Here is a 20,398-nt window from a genome sequence, read left to right as displayed (position 1 = left end):
AACGGAAACGCTGACCAACAAGGACTCATAGTGAGGCCACGTTCAAGATTGACCGCATCGACGCTACGGTACTGGTACGTGAGAACATAGTTTTGCACACTGAAGTTTACACAGACAAGAGAGGAAAGCAAAGTACGCTCAAACACCGTGTCTACAAGTGCCATGCTCGAGAAATGCGATACATTCTCCCTTGCTGCAGGACTGGCCCCTATATTCTATATCGTTGAATCCAAAGGGATGCATTAGAGTACATTGCTCAGGCAAATATGACACATTCTAAACATATGTAGAAACATTAAACAAAACATAGGTATTGTTTTAAATGGTTTAATATTTTGTTTTCTGTTTGATTTTTGTATTGAACAAGCATCATATGTATATTTTTTGGTTTTGTTTTTTGTCCATTCCAAATAAAAAATGGTTGCTTAATACAAGTCATTAAGCAGAAGTTTCGGTTCTTTTGGGGGCATGGTTACCATTAAGCATTGCAGTATCGCCGGTATCATTGTAATCAGTTCTACATCGTATAACACAGCTAGCCTCTCAAAAATTCAACCTCCACTGATAGTATTTGGCAAACCATCAGATTACAGTATTTCCCCATTCCTGAAAAACTTCATTGTTCTTACCTGACTTGAACTCATCCACAAAAACACAGGTACGGCACGGATCTCTGATCTGGAACCGAGGCAACCCAGAAACCGGAGATTTCACAGACATTAACATCCCTTTTAGATGGGTTTTCTTCCTCACAGGAAGTCAAGTTCATGAGGTCTGCGATCTCCCGGTTCTACTCAAGGTCGACTCGTCTGTCAACTGCGACATAACTAGGAGTCAAGATACAGAACACATCTCAGTAAGCATGCCAAGCAGATGACATCTCCACTGAACGTCTCTGGTGAAACACACTTCTCAGTTATTCGAGGTGGCAGAGAATTCCAGTTTAAAGGTTTAGTAGTAGAGGATTTGCTGTTGATATTCTCGCAGGTATCCCGTTCATAGAGTGGAATGACATGTCTGTTCATCCAACCAAATATCAGGTCATACTGCAATTTGAAAACTATTCAATATTCATTAATATTCAGCTTTCATATATTTGCATCGGTTTTTTTTTTTTTGGTTTTTTTTTTGTTACCATGACTAACAATCATTGATATCGACTTCATTGATTATTGGCAAAAGAGGGTATATAAGTCATTTGTCTAGTCAATATAACTTACTCTCTGCATGGGTGGTAGTGAAATAGAGATAGAGATTTTGATAGCGAAAAGATAGACGGTTATGTGCGTCTCGTGTACGCCCAAGAGAAACTGCATTCTGTAAACACATTTGTCTGGATTGTTTTGTCTACATCTGCTTGTTGTTACACCGAATATTCCGATTGCATTATGAGGAGATGGAGGCGGAATAACGATCCATAAATGATCACATTCACATCACCTTCAAACTTATTGGAAGGGTTAGCCATAATTAGTAGCATCATCAACACACACTCAAGGATGGACGATGGATACCACAGTAGATGGCCAGAGACGAGGCCTATGTTGGACATAACAAGGACCTCTATCAACAGTTCCAACAGCAGAGACGTCTTGAGACAACACTCTGATGGAAGGGACAGGAAGTTGCAGTTCCATCTTGCAGAGGAGGACAGGAGACTTCCACCACCCGCTGTGTTCTGAGCGACAACGAGAGAGATGCATATAGGAAAAACAGAGTCATACAGAGTAAATTAAATCTGATCTGGATGACATTCGGCTGCATAAACAACATTCATCTCGAGTGACTAGATGTGACTCGATGAGATTCAAGTTACGTTCTTCACGATTTCCTCATCTGGCGCCCTTGAAATTTGCAGTTTGGGGAAACTACAAGCAAATGCCTCGGTCAATAAAATCGGTGCGTGTTGGGAATATAAGTAGCGTGAGGTGCTCACCAGTTGGGGATGACATTTCCTCCACGGTATCATCTTCACCTGATCGACAAAGATCGACGGTTCATCTTACACCCAACAGGAAGTCTACAAATCTGTCCTTGCACAGAAAATACAGCCTCAGATGTTCCTTTGGAGAGGCGCAGACTACTGATCCAAAACGACCAGAGACGAGTCCAGTCCGTTTTCGGGATGTACGATATCATACAAAATACAACGAGTCAGATGACCGGACGGAAACGTCTGATAATGGTTCTAAACATCAACAATTACAACAATATTCAAGACAATAAGTATCTGATAATGTGCTGAATAATAACACTAGTAATTCATTGCAGGATGTGTGCATGGGTATAAGAATGTTCCTTCATCCATATTATCTAAAAAGAAAGCTAACATGAACGAGTACGATGGAGTAATCCAGAATATTCCCTTCTGAGATCGAAGACAACGTTGGACGATCCATCCACTAAAAGTAAATTGACATCTCTTTACAGTCCGATTCGTAATTTGGAGAAAGCTTTGTCATCTGAAAAGTTGAGGTTCCAAGACAGCCAAACAAAAGTGCCTGGTTATGTCAGACAGCTTGCAATATGTGGCTTTTCGAGACAGGCTGATACATGTCATGATCTGGAGGACAGACGATCAACTACCACTACAACATAAAGGATGTGACTGCAGGTATTTAGCCTGATGATGGTCGAACTTATGCTTAAGCTTACGATAGTGGAATTGTAAGCCTGCAGAGTTGCCTATGTTTCTATGGTGATAGTGGGTCAAAGTCGATATTTTCAGTAATATGTTTTCTCTGCATTATTTTGTTTTTACCAACATAGTGTAAATAGTCATACTGACATTGTAAGTTATGTTACTTATTATTACTTATTATGTTACTATTTTGTCAGAAACATAATGATCTCCTGCAAAGACTCCAGCACGTATCTCCCGACCACCCCTTTAACATGATCCTTTGATTGTATCTATTCATACTGAACTATATATTCAACTTCCTCTAAAATTGCCACTCGAGGGAATATTTCCTCATCATTAGAATGTAGAGAGGACGAAAGCAGAAGTCTTACACATTTCCTGAGATTTTACGGGAAAGTTGCATACAAACAAGTCAGAAGAAGATTGCAGAGAGAAACGTGCAGTTGGAACTTTACCCAAAAGTTTAGTGTAGAAAGTGCAAGGCGAATAAAGCGGTTTTTCACATTAATCAAACGAAATTTAATGTGATGGCACAGTGTCTTTATAGTGTGTGAAATGTACTCTGATTGATGTGTATTTCAGTAAAAGCCTGTAATTCCAAGTAAAACGTCACTGCACACTCATTCTAGACATGACCATGTTTACGGTTTGGGAACAGGTGAGCTGTGCATCCCGATAATCCTCTAATTTTGTTTCGTTCTAAAATGATAAGTTTGTAATTGTACACAAAGAGGCGATGTCATTGCATTGTTGTTGGTATTGTGCACATGGCTGAGCGTTCCACATGAACATGAAGACGTCGTATTGTCCTGTGTGTGGGCATTTCACTCTTCCAGATGTATTCTTTGCACGGATTTCCGTCAGAAAAACGTCGTTATTTGACATCAGAACTGACTGCGATACTATGATATTATTACGGTTATCCCTTTCTTGATCTTGCACAGATTTTGTGCATCACTAGATTGTCTGGTGAAGATTGTGTTGTTTACAGGCCATTTAGTTGCAACACCAACGACACGTCTCTTTACTTTGCATTACAAATACATATGTCAGGCCTGAAATATTTACCTACCTAACGTCGAGTAGTTGTGCAATAACCCATCCGCTAAGCTTGATAAGGAATATCAGTTACATATAATGGTTGTTGTACTCTTATGTGGGAAAGCAGGACCTCTCTTGTAAAACGATTTATTATGTAGTGTTAGGGGGAAACAACTATAGTGATAGCGATAGTCTATTGCAACATTACTCTAGGCATAAAAGCGACTATGCCGAAGAGGCGACTAACAGGATCGGGTGGTCAGCCTCGCTGACTGGGTTGACACATCGGTCCCCAGTTGTGCAGATAGATGCTCCTTCTGTTGATCACTGGGATGTCTGCTCCAGGCTCGATTATTAACAGACCGCCGCCATATAACTGGAATATTGCTGAGTGCGACGTAAAAGTAAACTCACTCACTATTACAACCTAATATTACAATAATACTGGATTTCCCCCCCCCCCCCCCCCCCCTTGAATTGTCTCATTTGAAGTCATTTCCCAAAATGAATGTATAGTATATATGACATACAAACAAGTTGAAGTAGTTTTCAAAAACCAGATCAGGTATTCAAACAAATCTGGTATCTCCTGTATTTTGCGCTGCTCATTTATCAACAGAAGTCAATCACTGAACAGTATTGGTATCGATTCATAGATAGTATTTTCATAATAATCATTTTCATAATAATCATCAATAAAAATCGGAAAATCACCAGTTGCAATCCCTATTGGTTCGATGAATCGTTACATCCCAGAAACATACACATGGAAACGAGTATCGCACCACCCTTTCTAGTTGATGTTGTTTATGTTCAAGGATAACACTTCTAACACTAACTGGAGGAGTGTTCACATGAAGAAAATGGTGTCTACAAATAATTGGTTGTATTTGTTTGTTGTTTTTGCAAACTCCAGCTACACGTTAGCAGTTTGTAAGTTATCGATTCTGGAATAGGGAAGCCAGTGATCAACAGCATGAGCATCGATCTAAGCAATTTGGATGCGATAAAATGGGGGTTTTTTTCATCTAAGTCACCGAGTCTGACTACCCCATCCAGCTGGTCATAGGCCATGGGCCATAGGTTCCTCTAATCCGATCTTTATGGTTGATTCCACGTTGTTTGATATATACTGATATTCATGTTTCCTGTAACAGGAAGGACCATTGGTAACACAGAGGCACAGGAAAAAAACGGTATCTATTGGTATCATTATCTGGTAAATATAGCAATATCTATCTTCTATTCCCGATCTGGCTGATCCTTTTGCTTGTGTTAATCACCGGTAAAATAAGTGTATTTATCAAAATTAGATTGGACTGAAAATAAGAATCTTACAGTGGCGCAAATGAGGACTTTGTACGTGTAGATGATTTACAAAAACATAAAATACGAGACAGTTTTAGTGCGAATTGTAACGGTGGGCTGCCTTGCCCATTTTCTGCAGCTGTGTCTGCAGACATTTGCAAGTTGGGGGATCTTATCCAATCTAATTCCAGTTCAAGTCTAAAACGGCTGGATTTGCCATATATATTTACCCCCGTTTTGTTTCTGGGCGGATCCTTCAATATATCATTATGAATGGCTAGGTAGGCGCTAACCTGCAGTTTTCCTTTGACAAAACGCTTTTACTCTTGCGGGTTCAGCTGGAACATGTCTGACTAACACTGTCGAAATCGCGATTGTAACCTGTAATTTCTATCTATGAAACGTTAAGAGCTAGTGTCACAAAGGTCTTCCCTGTTCCAGTTGTGAGTAAACCTTCCTGACGTGACAATTGAAGCATGCCGAAGCAAGAACCTTTCGTTAAATTTAAAACATTCAATCTTTTCATACTACTCGAACACCCTGTTTCTTCTTTAGTGACATATACTCATAGAAACAAGCAATGGAACACACGGCAGTACAAATGTGTCTTTATATATTTGCAGAATCGACAGTGCAATTATATACTTTGTGAAGAAACCAGGAAGGGAACAAAGGAAGGTTTGTACTTTCCTTTGGTCCCTTATTTGTTTCTATGAGTATATATCAGTGTATACATGGAGTCACCAATGTGCTAAACTGTGCATGGTGTTGTTGGGTTACGTGCTTTGAAGTAAAAAACGAAGAAAAATGACCTTTTATAAATCAAGAGGATCCGTTTTATATCTGTGTCACGAATCATCAGCGCTTTTGGTTTGCATTACAGATATTAGCCAATTATATTTGGATTTGAGTGACACTGCTGTTGACACTTGTCGGAGAAGTCCATCTGGTCACAGAATGTCACGTGACAAGTGACGTAGATGCCGTCCTGGTCATTAGGGATGTCAAACATGTCAAACTTAAACCTGGTCACGGAGTTTCGCGTCACGAGGATCTGAGTACGAGCATCCACAGCACACCTTGAAATAAAACAACAATGTTCCAAAACTGCATTGAACAGTTGAACAAAAACTTCAATTTTTTTTATCATGTTTCGTATTGACATGTTATGTACTCGTATGTTGATGTTAAATATAAAGACATGCAACACGTAATCCGGAAGCATATATAAATAAACAGTATGGAGTTAAAGAAAGTTGCATTATTTTAAGTAAAGAGGGGCACATAACAAAACCTTTTTTTCAGATTCTATGTCATCTCACTCACCCATCTGTAATGAGGGGATAAGATGCCTTTTTCCCAGGAACACTGTCAAGGTGGGCGTCACATGATCGTAAAACCATTATTGTGTCGGAGGTTCCTGGCGAGGCAACTTGAACGTACACGGGTGCTCCAATCGTAGTGTGAATCAGATCTCCTTTCAAAAGATGCATATATGATGCGTCCTGGTACAGAGATATATGGACGCTGGAACCTTGCACCTGTCCGGATGTTGAGCCATGTACAGTTGTATTTAAATCGGGGTAAAGGTGAACAGAGTCCGTCCCATCCACTGGTTTAGAGCAACTGAAATCATGAATCCAGATGACATCTCGAACCAAATTATCGGGCGATTGTGGTGCATATGCCAGCGTATTCTTGAAGGTAACCATGCCGTTTGATACCTGAATAATATAAAGATATAAGACACAAGACCATCGTTCAGTGTGAAAGTAAATAATCTAAACTGTTACACATCAAGGCCTGAGCTGCGTTTCATATAGAGATCGCAGTACTGCGACTGCCAATTCTTAACATAAGGATACGACCATGACACGCTCTATTTATGAAACGGAGCTCTGGACGCAGGTCAGTACTGTGTAACATGATAATCCAGACAAGAAACGTCATTCACCAACGAAGGAGATATTCCACAACGTTTGATCGCAAAACCTGCCATGCACATGTCAACGATTTTTAGACGACATTGTTCCATCACATTGCTCCATCTTATATAAACGTTGCAATAGAGGTCTAATTTTCAGATGTTGTGTAATGCTGCAAATCAGCTTTCTAATTTTTGCGAAAGACGACCATACAGGACAGCCGTCGATCGTTGGCGTGCATGTCTCTCTGAATAACGGATACCTAGTGTCACGTCACCCTAACCCTAACCCTAAACCTAACGTTAAAGGTCACATATACTCTAATAGGGTACAAATGAAAAATCACTTGCTGACATCGTTATAAATGAAACTCCGTCATTAAAACTGCTCATTTCGATCTTTAATTACCTTAAATCGACCTTTTGTCAACAGTGCACAATTCTCAGCCGCAAAGGAAATTTCAACCAATCAGAGCGGCGCGTCTCCGTGACGTAATAGTTGGTATAGAAATGAAGGTCTGTGCAGTATTCATCTACATTTCAGGGGTTAAACTATTTCCTATTTCCTAAGCTATAACCCTGAAATCGCGAAAGCTGTTGGGAAAAATGAAAGCTATATGTTCTCAAAATCTACTATCATTTAGTTTTGTCTCCTGCTTTGCCTGGTTTTCGAGTTACAACCCTTGTTTTCATAGACGATTCTGTCAAAATCACTTGGTGTTGCTAGATTGTAATCCGTGTTAGGTGGTATAAACCTACACGTTATTCGTTATCATTCACTTGATGGTCAGTTAATGAATTTATAACAGGTATAATTAGTGGTAACGCCACTTAGATTACCCGACAAAGGCCCCCATTTGGCATTTCTTTTGTCTGAATCGATGAAAGGATTAACCGATAAAACGCTGATTGATTAATTAGTTTTATGGGGATTTAAATGGGGGATTCCTCAAAAGGTAGTGTTTATGTATGTACATTTACTAATCTATACTGAATACACTCTGTCGTGTCTGTGTCTATGTAAAACAGCACCCTTCTTTCAAAGGATTAACCGCCAATACATTGATTGCTCAAAATTGGCTAACTAAATAACTTTTTAAAAAGAATGACGCACATTATGCAATTAGTTGCCAGGTGTGCTATCTTGGGTAACCAATGAAACTATACAGCAATGTGAAAAACCTGAAACGATACATCACGTATATTAGACTGTTAAAAGACACATCACTTGGGAAATCTGCAGATGAATTATATGTCACTTTTTTTTTTTTTTTTTGGATATTGATGGATACATTCCTCGAAGAAGGTAATAGCCTGACATTGCTCCTATAACTTTAATTTTAATATTTGCATTTTTGTTTTTAATATGTTGTCGTAGGTTTCAACAGAATCATTTTCGTCGATAAGTGTAATGATGCAGACGACATACACTAGGGCGTGCGTGCGAATTATGATTCATACAGGAAAACCATGAAATGTCTACATATTACGTTCCTGTTATACATTCGCAGATCGCTTCTTTTTATTAAGTTTCAAAATGCATACAAGTATGATTATAAAGTAATTAGGATTATGAGACCAAGTATAAAGACGTTTATTGACAAGTGTCTACATACTAGTGAGTGAACGTTACAAACCAAGTAAATTTAGCAAGTGAAGAAATTTATAGCGTAGTATTGTCACTTCGATCCCGACCTCGCTTAGGGTATGTTACAGGTTGTGTCATGCAAACTCCTTTTGGTAATGATTCAAATACATATTTATGTAATTTTGATTTTCTAACGTGATGAGAGCAAACCATACATAATCTCATTAATTCAAATGGATTTGACTTCAGGATTTTCAAAAATGGCGGCACCCTGTCTTGAGATGAATGCTATTTAAGTTTGTTTTCACCGACTTACAAAAGGACAATTACTTTCTACTGGTAGTACAATATGTATTTTATTGTTGGACAATAGGATTTTGCATGACATTGCTTATAACATATAATTTCACTCTTGGAAGTGAGGTTTAAGGTCAATATATCATTGCTTGCAATATAAATGTGATTCGAACCCCACCTTGCTTCCTTGGAAGAAGTCCTTTTGTTAACAGTTGTGTCATGCAAACTCCTTTTGGCTATGATTCAAATGGATATGTAACTACCAGTAAAAAGTAGTTTTGATTTTCTAACATGATGAGAACAAATCATAATCTCAATAATTCTAACGGACTTTAGCCCGTGACTTCAGGATTTTCACAAATGGCGGGACCCTGTCTTGAGATGAATGCTATTTAAGTTTGTTTTCACCGACTTACAAAAGGACAATTACTTTCTACTGGTAGTAAAATATGTATTTTATTAATAGACATTAGGATTTTACATGACATTGCTTATAACATAACAATTTCACTCTTGGAATCGGTCAGTATAAGGGGTCTATATAAGATTACTTACGATAATATTGTCACTTCGACCACAACCTCGTTTCCGAGGAAGAAAGCGTTATATCCATGCAAAATCCTTTTGGTCAGCAATGTGTAGTAAGCAGTCTTAATTTTGTAAGCTCGATGATACTTAAACTCCATTTTCTATCCTGGAAGCGTGGAAGGGGGCGAACCATCCGATTTAGTATATACCACAGGCTTCCACAAAGCTCACTTCGCGCACACTAACAACACATTTAAGCACAAACTACGGAGTCTGGTGGAAATCTGTGCATAGTGACACCCTCACCCGACCCCAAGGAACAATGACGGCAACACAACAATTCAGCCTGTCTTTGGTGACGTCGAGAAATCAGCAAAATGACGAGCTTCCTACACCTTTTCTATACATTTAACTGGAAACCGTTCCTTCTATGACGTCACTGTAGGGCTCTGGCGACAGAGTTACGTAACCTGTCTGCGATTTCGTTTGCGAGCTTGAGAGAAGCAGACGGCTTTTTAGTAACTTTTAAGCGCTTGGTATTAATTAACCACAAGTTTTTTTGTTTTTTTCAAATATGGTGTTTCGTTTATGACTAACCATAAGTCTTTCATATGCGGTGATAAAAAGAGTACCAAAACATTGAGTTCAGTGGTCCTTTAACTTTTATCCTAACCTTTACCTTAACCCTAACCCTAACCTTAAGCACATGTTAACTCAAATGTTTTCAAAGATGACTGAAGTGTCCGGTATTCTGTAATCTAGCCCTCGCTGGAAATGCACTTTCGCACTTCTAATATTTTATTGCTAACAATTGTTCTTGCTGGGTGTCGTCATTTTAGACCTTTTCGTGTCCACTATTCAGCTGCAAATGCAGATGCTTGTCATCACGTATGATAGGCGTGTAGATGAGGAATGGAATCGTTTTACTCAAAGATCAAAAAACGAAACGCTTTAAGGCTGTGAAAGGTATTTAATTGAAATGTGTGTATCTGCCAATGACGATCAGATTTCTTGTTTTCTTTTCTTCTATGTACACAACATGACCGTTTCGGAGTGGCAACTCATATATACTACAACTACATGCCAGGAGTTTTGTAACGCTTTTGTCTTCTCAGAGAGAGAGAGAGAGAGAGAGAGAGAGGCACACACACAGAGAGAGAGAGAGAGCCATGGTAATTGTATCATATAGTGCGCTGATGTGCAGTCTTTGGCCACGCCAGAAATCTTCAAGAGATTGAATAACGGTAAGCCCTACTTGCATGTAAGTACCATACTCGCTGGTTTCAATAAAACTTGTAACACCTGGAACATGACATTCTTGAGAGGTATGTAGAAGTTGGTGACTAGCATTTTCCTGTAAATCTGTTTGTCCCTTCATTAGCTGTATATCCCTCTGCTCAACACATATCTCCTTAATTATCCTCATTGTTTGTGTACTTTTGTACATCTGATTTAGTCATCTGAAGAGGGGACAAGAAGTAGCCCAGAATTGTCGTGTTATACAATACAGAAGATATTGTCACTTTTATACTCGTTTTATGTGACTGCAACCTGTTTCAGTTCAGGCTTTGCAGCTACATGTTTCTCAAACTAACATGCCGTGATATAGGTTGTATATTGTTAAAAGCGGCGTTAAAAACGTTTACTCCCTTTTATTACCCATTAAGATAAATTTGTCGAATTCTGATTGGGTAATAGCCAAAGTATACGAAATAGTGTAGGAGGATTTGCCGGGGTGTACGAACTGTACAAATGTGTCACGTGACACACAACACGTGTTATACGACTGACCTTGTCGTTAGATGGAATGTGGCTGCCAAATGGCTGATAGCTTCGAAGTTTTAGAGTTGGTGTATACAATTATAAGTATAAACAGAGTAATAAAATTGTTGCCACAAATGTTTGTGTAAATAAATTTGAACAAAAGTTAAATAAAATGTTTCTGAATTTTACTGGTCGTTTAGAAATACTCAAGGTTGATCATTCTTATCATGAGCTGAGCCATCCCGAGTTATTTCCCTTTATGCCTGTTCATGAAATAACATGGCGAAACATTTTGCGTCTCATTCTGTCGAATGTTGAATGTTTTTGTTGAAAAATAAGCTAAATAAAAAGATAACAAGATTAATAAATTCGCCAGACGGGGTTTAGGAAGGGTGCACGGGACGGTAAGACCCTTGTAAATTCCGTATTTTAGGAAATACGGATTTTAAAAGGGTCTTACAGCCCCGTGCACGCTTTCAAAACACCATGTAAATAATAACATATCCTGCAGCTGCCCAGGACATTATCTGACGGCTGAGAAGGATGTATGGACATTTCCTTTACCTTCCGTCCCTGCTTCAAATGAAATGTCACATGCTGGATTCCTTGAACGGTAGACTAGTGTAATCGTGGTTTAACTGTTGTAGTTGTTGCTCAAGGTTTATCAAGTTTCTAAACAGAGGCACAATCGGGGTAGGGGTAGGAAATATGTATTTTGATACATACACACTATCATATCAGTAACTTCATCTCCGTTACCTGTAGGTATAGTTTACTATGTAGTCTGATACGTACACTTGATTGTGTGTGGCAGTCGTTGTAGGACACGTTGAATATGAGGTTCTGTCCTTGCACCGTTCCGACACACGTATTCTGTGTCATGTAGATTTGACTGACATCGAGGTGTGATTCATCGTCGAACTCCATTGTAATGAAAAAGCCGCTTGGTAGACATTTGAGGGTGACACCACTATCCACTGAAACAAGTGTTCTCCGGCAAAAACGGTTCCACTAAGTTCCACTAGGGAATGAACAAGGTATGATCCCACGGCATTTAGACAATAATTGTGTCTAACCTTTCATACCGATACATAGCTTATAATTATATACTATGTGATGTTTGTCCCTTAAGCTGATATGTCATGTCAGTGCTAAGTGCTCAAAACAGTGCGATATACCTGGTGGTTATGAATACATGACATACTTTATGGATAATTTTCTATTTTCTTATTTTCTATTTTTCACAGATATTTTTTACTCCTTCATTAGGTGAACGCTAAGTACTGCTGAATGTATATAGCTTAAGACATGTTTACACAATGCAAGAGGGGGATAATGTACAACCTGGCCTTTAGTTACAAAATCCGGTCTTTCTTTACAACGTGGTCGACAATTTTGTTGTTTCAAAGGCATTTAGAAGTTGGAGGAATCAAACTAAAAGTGCTTTATGGTTCAACTTCTTTATTATACAAGGTCACAACGTTGTGACCTTGTATGATAAAGACGTTGAACCATAAAGCACTTTTAGTTTAGTGTGGTCGACAATGCTTACCTCAACATGATTTGTGTGCAATACAATCTCCTACACGTTCTTAGTTACTGTTTATGTATAGTGACTTACGTGTTTCTGCTACTGACTGAAGATGGTATCCTGCATTGTAGCTGTATGACTCATCATCATGTGATTGGTGGAGCCTGACTAGGATCGGCGATGAACTGTTGACAACGTATGGTTTTTGAGACTGTATCTGTAGTTCCCCGACAGTGTATGGTACCGCTGTGAGATTAGTCCACTGTATGTCATCCCGATGTTTTCCATTCACACGAACATCCATGAATGATGACATCTCAGATACAATGGTAATCATTGGACCCTCTGTGCTCACCCCATCCAAATCCAAACTCTTTACAATGTAGTTGTTGTCATAAAGAGCCGTTCCTGGCACAAACAACGATGTGCCTCCAACGTTCTTGACGTAAATACGCTCTGTACACATTACTGGCTTCGAGCTTTGTATGATGAAGTTGGCACTTGATAAGGAACAATATTCTTTAATGTCGGTGGTATTGAGTGATGTAGACCATGTCACTATATTTCCATTTACGTCTTCCTTTGTTACATTCACGACTGTGTTGTCAACCTTTGCCAAAACACGAAACGCCATTGCACCGAAGTGACTTGTCTCCACTTTGGGAATAATGTGAGTCTTTGAGAATGCGCTCTCTGGGGGAACTTGAATTACCAGATGCTGTCCATAAAGGGTTGCGTCACAGGTAGGTCCGCGGACATACAAAGCCCCTGAAAACACTGCGACTTCATGATTAGAATAGATTCGGGTTCCCCCTAAGTCGCACTTATCACTAGACGAATCTGATGCTAAACCTATTTGAAAGACGTCGCCATATCCCAGTGTGACATTAACAGTGTCTCCATCTGTGTATCTGACATTGTTAAATACATACTGACATGTTGCATTAAGAGCCACGGAAACGTTAGTGTTATCTCGGGTGGCCACAATGCCAAGATTTGCTGTCTTCTCGACACTTGCAACAAAATATTCCGTCGACAAGATATCATCAGGAAGAACTGTGAATGAGTCTGAAGTTTCCGTACCTGCTTTGAACTTATTGTGTCCATAAAGAGATATCGCTGTTGTGCAGTTCACGTAAATGGCCCTAGGTTCTGTTCTTGTTCCAGTTGGTAACTGTGTTGCGTCAGGTAACGCCAGTTTAACGACATCGTTGGCGACAAGATTGACCCTGGTCTGACGTCTCGTGCCGTCATTGTAGTTCACAGTACAAATACCGTCAAGCGGGGATGAGAAGTACAGAATGTTTTTCAAGTCAGTCGTGGAAGGATCGGTGTATTCCGGAAAGAAAGCAAGGGAAAATGTTCTTCCTTTTGTATCTTTGAGAGCTGTAACGCAATATAAATAACACTGAAGTCTTCCGAGAATAACATCGTTTGTTAAAGTGTCAATATTTTAGACATCTAAATTCTATTTCATCGAATATATCGCTTGTGTGAAATTCTATTGACGATACATACACTGTGCATACCCACACAGAGCTTGGGTACATCTTGTAGGTCTAACTGCATAAGTGTACATTTACTTAAATGCTAAAACATCATATTGCTGTACCTAATTACATGGCAAACTCAGAAGGAGTGACACTTACATGGAGCTGGTTCGTCAACAAACAGAAGTTGACAGCTCGTCACTATTACTATGTATGATCCTCAAAAGCATGACGTCATAATCGGATATGGAAATTTCAAGCTGTTGTCGGTAGCAATTCGACGCTTGTAGCTGAGTTGATACTTTTATCATGTGTTCTGTACTCATGGTTTCCTTAAATCAACCATTTACAACAAAGCACACTGATATTCATCACTCTCTTGACGAATAACAATAAGGTGACTTCAAGCTTCTAAAATGCCACTCAAACAAGTTTCAATGATAGAATGTAGATGGTATAATTTATATTGTACACAATGTGTATTGTTGCTTCAATATCTACAAATCTATGCATATGGTACACGAAATACATATTTACCTTCGCATTGCTGATTACAAGAATATAAAATGCAAACCAACTTGAGGATATTTATCAATGCTTCCATGCTGCTTTCGTCCTCGATCACTGTTGAGAACAGAGCAAGTGGAAATATTATCTGGGACTCTTTCAAACTGTGCCATCTGACCTACGTTCTAATTATAAGATCACTTATCTTAAGGTGAATAAAGTAAAACAGAAATGTACTAGTATTCATTTACAATACAAATTAACTGACACCACACAAATCCGTATAAAGAGGATATATGCGTAATTCCAGTTCTATCTGGTACTGAGTGGGGAGCTGGGACAATGTTACTGTGTTGCAAGACTTTCTGAGTGAAGTTTTCTGACAGATGCAAGATATAATACATTTGTCATAGATGGTTTTGTTGCCTCAACTTCACGTGGGAAGTAAACCAACGAACACGTTGACCCACAAGGACTCATAGTGAGGTCGAGTTCAAAACTGAAAGCTACGATCTTGCGATACTGACACTTCTGAGAGCGTAGTTCGGTACACTGAATTTTAATTTATTCTATAAGGTTGATTTCAAAGGGGGATATTAGATTCCGTGGCTCGGTCAAATAATAAATTATGACACAATACTAAGCATATGTCATCCAGTAGCAATAGTAAGCAAAAGATATGTATTGCATTTAAATCGTTTGAACAGTTCGTTTCATGTTTGAATTTCTGCTTTTTATTGAACAATCATCGTAATATTGGGTGGTGCTTTTTTTTTTTTTTTTTTTTTTGTACATCCCAAAATATAGACTGGTTGCTTAATTCAAGGCACTAAGCAGAAGTTTCTGTTTGGAGGCATGGTTACCATTACTATTGCAGTATCTCCAGTATCATTGTAATTAGTTGTGCATCGCATAACACTGCTAACCTCTATTTTTATTTTACCGAGCTTCCGGGGTGAAGTAAAACCACCGTTAACCAAGAGATCGTACGTGTTGTCGTCTCTGATTGTTTTGGTCATACTGGCATGGTGTCAGCGGCTAATATATACTCACATCTAAGTGCGCTATCTTGCAACAAGTCTGTATTGCCTGCATTTCACTCATAAGTGAGCTATCAGCAAAATCAGAGGAGCTTGGTGAGGAACACGACACACGTGCGGCTATCGTTCGGTTTTTGATCACTTGAGAACGTCTTACCATTTGACACTGACATTTACATCCTGAACTTTTACTAAAATGATTCACAGACGTCGAGTCCTTCGGCAGTGGTGCCTTAGCAAAAACGAAAAGATGAATTCTTTTGAAATTTGGAGTGAAGATCAAATGTATGGATTATCTCTTTTTCCAAGCTTTGCCTCATTTCGCATCATTGGTTCCGTATGGGTAAAGAAGACAATAGCTGACAGTCTCAGGGATTTTATAATGATGGGGGAAAACGTTCCTCGCATACAAACAGCTGGGTAGAAAGTCAACATGCTGGAGTTCATTCTCGGGTAGATTGCTAGTTATTGTGCAATCGCCTCCACACAGACCTTTGTTCAAAATTCAACCCCAACTGATAGTATCTAACAAATCATCAGATTGCAGTATGGTCTATGGTTTCATCTCTGTCCACTGGTGACCGCTTAAAGGAACTGTCTGACATTAAATCGAACTGTTTCCGAGATTAAATGCCTTTGCTGAGGACGAGTTTCTGGTTCGTAATGGAAGAATCACCCTCCACAATGTCTTCATCCCAGGAAAATTTCTTCATCCCAGGAAAGCTTCATTGTTCTTACCTGACTTCAACTCATCCACAAAGAATTGCCATGTCTTGTCAAACAGAGGTATAAGTGTACATTTACTTAAATGCTGAAACATCATATTTCTGTACCTAATTACATGGCAAACTCAGAATTAGTGGCACTTACATGGAGCTTCTTCGTCAACAAGCATAAGTTGACAGCTCGTCCCTATTATTGTGTATGATCCCCATAAGCATGACGTCATAATCGGATATGTAAATTTCAAGCTGTTTGGTAGCAATTCGACGCTTGTAGCTGAGTTGATACTTTTATCATGTGTTCTGTAGTCATGGTTTCCTTAAATATATATTGCTAGTTATTGTGCAATCACGTCTTGTCAAACAGAGGTACGGTAAGGATTTCATGTCTAGATGCCAAGCAGCCTAGAAACCGAAGATTTCACAGGCATTAACATTCCTGTTAGATGAGCTTCCCTTCCCAGAGGAAGTGAAAGTCATGAGGTCCGTGGCTTCCCGGTTCGACTCAAGGTCGACTCACCAACAATCATCTCCTCTCAAGCCCAGATCATGCCATCGGCCCACACCACACCTGCTGTAATGCGGATGCAGGTCGGATGTTCTCCTTGATGACTGCATTCTATGGTGGCCAGCATAACTATTGGTTGTGGTGTCACAGGCAATCTGATTCATCTTGAAAACTGTGACGTACCGAAGAGTCAAGATGCAGACTATATATCAGACAGCACGCCATACAGATTGCATCTCCTCACTGAAAGTCTTTGGTTGAACACACTTCTCAGTTATTCGAGATGGTAGAGAATTGCAGTTTGAAGGTTTTGTAGTGGAGGATTTGCTGTTGATATTCTCGCAGGTACGACATGGACGACATAACTATACATCCAGCCAAACATCAGGTCATACTTGGCGACTGTAGTTTCCTCTCCCTTCAAAGGAGTCAAAGCTTACACTAGGAGCGCGACGGGTATTCCTAGCTCTGAGACTGTCGTTCCCTAGGCGTCATGTTAGTGAAGGGTCTTTTTGCAAAACTTGTCCAAAATGGCACCATCGAAGTCATACCACACATAGTAGCCACCCACTCCTGCGCTCGTCCAACCAAGGTGAGTGGATTACGTTCCTTTATCAGAATGTACAAAGTACTCGCAAGGGTAGTTCTACACTGTGCTTCACTCATCGCCCCACTAGCACTAACTCAACGTTGTAACAATAGCCAAACATGGTCTTCTTCTTGTACGTCGTTACAAACCTCTTGCACTTACCAGAGACTGCATCATAGTGCCACGAAATGTATTAGAATTTCTCCTTAAGGACATCCACATCCAGCTCGATCACCCCTATTGTCATCAACTGAAACAAATAATGCATCGTTGCCTCTATGCACTAGACACGGACAAAGCTGTGGACCACGTGACTGGTAGCTGCTATTCCTGTTCGTCAGTTGCGATGTTACCACACCACCTTCATGTCCAGTCAACCAGTGACCCTCCAGAAGCCACTGGGATGCTTTTAGCCGCTGACGTCATGAAGCAGGAACGTCAACTCATTCTTACTTGTGTAACCTCCTACACAGCTGCATGCATGGTGGACAATGAAAGACCTCTTACTACGCGAGAAGCACTTCTCAAAACTGAACTGGTCCCTGCAGGAGGCAAAAGCACTATAAATCCCAATCGTCCCTAGTATGGTGATATACCTTCAGTAGTTGGCGATCTATGGCCAGGTTGAATATTGTACTTCCAAATAGTGCTATTCAGGCATGAATCGAAGCATTCGTTAACATACAATCATGACCATGTGACCAAGGTTCATGGACACATGTGCCGTTCAATTAAAGTGGCGTGTACTTTGTTATTTATAAAACAAACAGGTTTATTGACACGACATGTGAATAGAGTAACTTTTATCTTTCCTTCATGCTAAATACTTTAATTTTATGGTCAAGGACGCATTAACAAGTTCCCGTGTCACCCCTCCCTGGAGGGTGACAAGTGGAAAAATTCTTATCCGCTGCAACGGTAACCTCAAACTCTGTGCTGAGAAGCTTTATCGCTAACAATGGTATGATGTCATAATATAACACATGCAGTAGGGCTACCCGCATCACTCGCCTGCCAGCTCGGGCAACACCGCTAGCTACAAAGGCGTACATCAGACCGTATTTACCCTAGAGAGACGTATACAACTTATAATGTACAACTTCCTACAAACGTAAGTAATCATACCTTGAATAATGTACACACTTTAATGGAAAGTATGTAATTGTGACATCAGAGGGGGTCGTTAGGTGTAAAATGTCCACAAGTTGCCAGATGCTAACGGTGCAGAGCATGGCTGACTATGCGTTATTGTAGCTTGAAGGCAGTTCAGGCCTACAACCAGATGTCACCTGGATCCAACAGCAATTGCTTTAAGTCTTACTTCAAGAATCTCTGTGACAATCACACAATTCCAGTATGCTTTTGTGAAGTGGCCATGTGTTTATTCCATGTTACAATGAACAATGTGCACAAATTCCTAAGAATCTGCCACGCTGTACGCTACATGTTGGAAATTATAGAAGTTAGATGTAATTATTTCGCTCTTGAACACTAGACAAGTATTCATAATCACTTAGAAGCATCACTGTACCATTGCCATAACCTTTCATGACTATTATCGAGATGATTCCCAACAAACACCTATTTTCGTGATATGTACTTTCTATTTTTGCTTCGGCACGTTAGATTACAAACCGACATGTTTTCCCTGAGGTTGTATAATGTTGTTGAAGTTAAAAGGATCATTATTGTGGATGTGTTTTACTTTTTAAGTGTTCTTCGGGAACTGTCCCAAACTGCCCATTGCAAATTCAAGAGTTTGCGGTGTTGTCGCTCCATCGTGCTGCGTTGCCGCATCACGCACTATAGATCACTACTCATGTTTACCTTCTATATGTAATAACTATTTGGGGAAAAGTGTTCAGAAATATGTCTTTTCCATATGACAAGCATAACTGTGTTATTTAAGAAATACAGTTCGTTCTACCACCATGTATAGTGTAATAAAGCACACTTTCGCCCTGAACTATTATAGCGTCCTCGTGCTTTAACGTTATAATAGTTCAGGGGGAAAGTGTGCTTTATTACACAATACATGGTGGTAGAGCGAACTTTATTTCTTTTCTAAGATGCCGTATTCAATAACTTCTAAGCCTAATTTCGATTAATCTATGGCAGAAAACAAACGACGGTGTCCGTGACCTAAATTAAGAATCCTCGCACAGGGCTAACTGACGCGCTGTTCTTTTGACGTGTCAGCCCCCTACGTTAAGACAAAGGTTATTAGAAAAAACAAATGATGAACAGTTTGATGATGGTTTATGTTCGGGTTAAATATCTTCTCTAGATCATTTTAATTACATCCGTGATTCTCTTAAAAAATACAAGGCAATATGACCGCCTCATTTCTACTACCAACGAAAGTTTAGATCAGTACATTCAGAGGAAGCTGACAAGTCAGGCGACATTCCAAGATTGCATTATGGGAATGTAAACATTGCCAACATTACCGTGTCTCTGTAAGATTTTGAGTCGAACTATGAGACATTTTATCCGTCGGAAAACATAAACGTAATGTTTCCACAGTGATGTCGGCTGTGTGGTGCAACTGCAAACCAAGAAACGGGACGCGACGGAGCAGTTTACTGTGGAAGGCTGTACGAGGCGATGGCAACTGACATCCATCGTGACGTCGCTTACATTGTGACGTAATGCAAAAAAGTTCGATTACGAGGGGGCAGACTGAAATGGCGCGGCGACGTCAACACATTGTGACTAATGCAAAAAGTGCACATTATCGTCTGATAAAGTATTGTCGGCGCCTTTGATCTTTCGCCGAAGCATCTTAGAATTAATACAGTTCGTTCTACCACCATGTATAATGTAATAAAGCACACTTTCGCCCTGCACTATTATAGTTAAAGCACGAGGACGCTTGCAATATGAACTGGTCGACTCAGGAGCAGTGTGTCTGAAT

The 20,398-nt window shown here is 39.7% G+C and overlaps 1 protein-coding gene and 1 pseudogene across 1 annotated transcript; one reads left to right on the top strand and one right to left on the bottom strand.

Moving 5' to 3' along the window:
* Positions 1-1,499: 1,499 nt before the first annotated feature.
* On the top strand, positions 1,500-2,599 carry LOC137287836 (uncharacterized; annotated as a pseudogene).
* Positions 2,600-5,806: 3,207 nt separating this feature from the next.
* LOC137286626 (uncharacterized) lies at positions 5,807-14,815 on the bottom strand. The gene is made up of 5 exons (XM_067818576.1): positions 14,653-14,815; positions 12,716-14,011; positions 11,890-12,071; positions 6,320-6,717; positions 5,807-6,072 (listed from the first exon to the last, which is right to left on the bottom strand). Exons 1-5 carry the CDS (start codon positions 14,717-14,719, stop codon positions 5,880-5,882), a joined length of 2,136 nt encoding a protein of 711 aa, XP_067674677.1. The 5' UTR covers positions 14,720-14,815; the 3' UTR covers positions 5,807-5,879.
* Positions 14,816-20,398: the final 5,583 nt, after the last annotated feature.

Source organism: Haliotis asinina, chromosome 6 (assembly GCF_037392515.1).
Source record: "Haliotis asinina isolate JCU_RB_2024 chromosome 6, JCU_Hal_asi_v2, whole genome shotgun sequence".
Classification (NCBI taxonomy): domain Eukaryota; kingdom Metazoa; phylum Mollusca; class Gastropoda; order Lepetellida; family Haliotidae; genus Haliotis; species Haliotis asinina.
The sequence above is the reverse complement of the archived record's forward strand: the minus strand, read 5'-3'. Positions and strand labels throughout refer to the sequence as shown.

Coding starts and splice junctions, on each gene's coding strand:
- LOC137286626 (XM_067818576.1), bottom strand. CDS start 14,719: ATGGAAGCATTGATAAATATCCTCAAGTTGGTTTGCATTTTATATTCT. Junction 12,072..12,715: donor TCAGTCAGTAGCAGAAACAC/GTAAGTCACTAT, acceptor CACTTGTTTCAG/TGGATAGTGGTGTCACCCTC. Junction 6,718..11,889: donor ACTGCCACACACAATCAAGT/GTACGTATCAGA, acceptor TATATTATTCAG/GTATCAAACGGCATGGTTAC.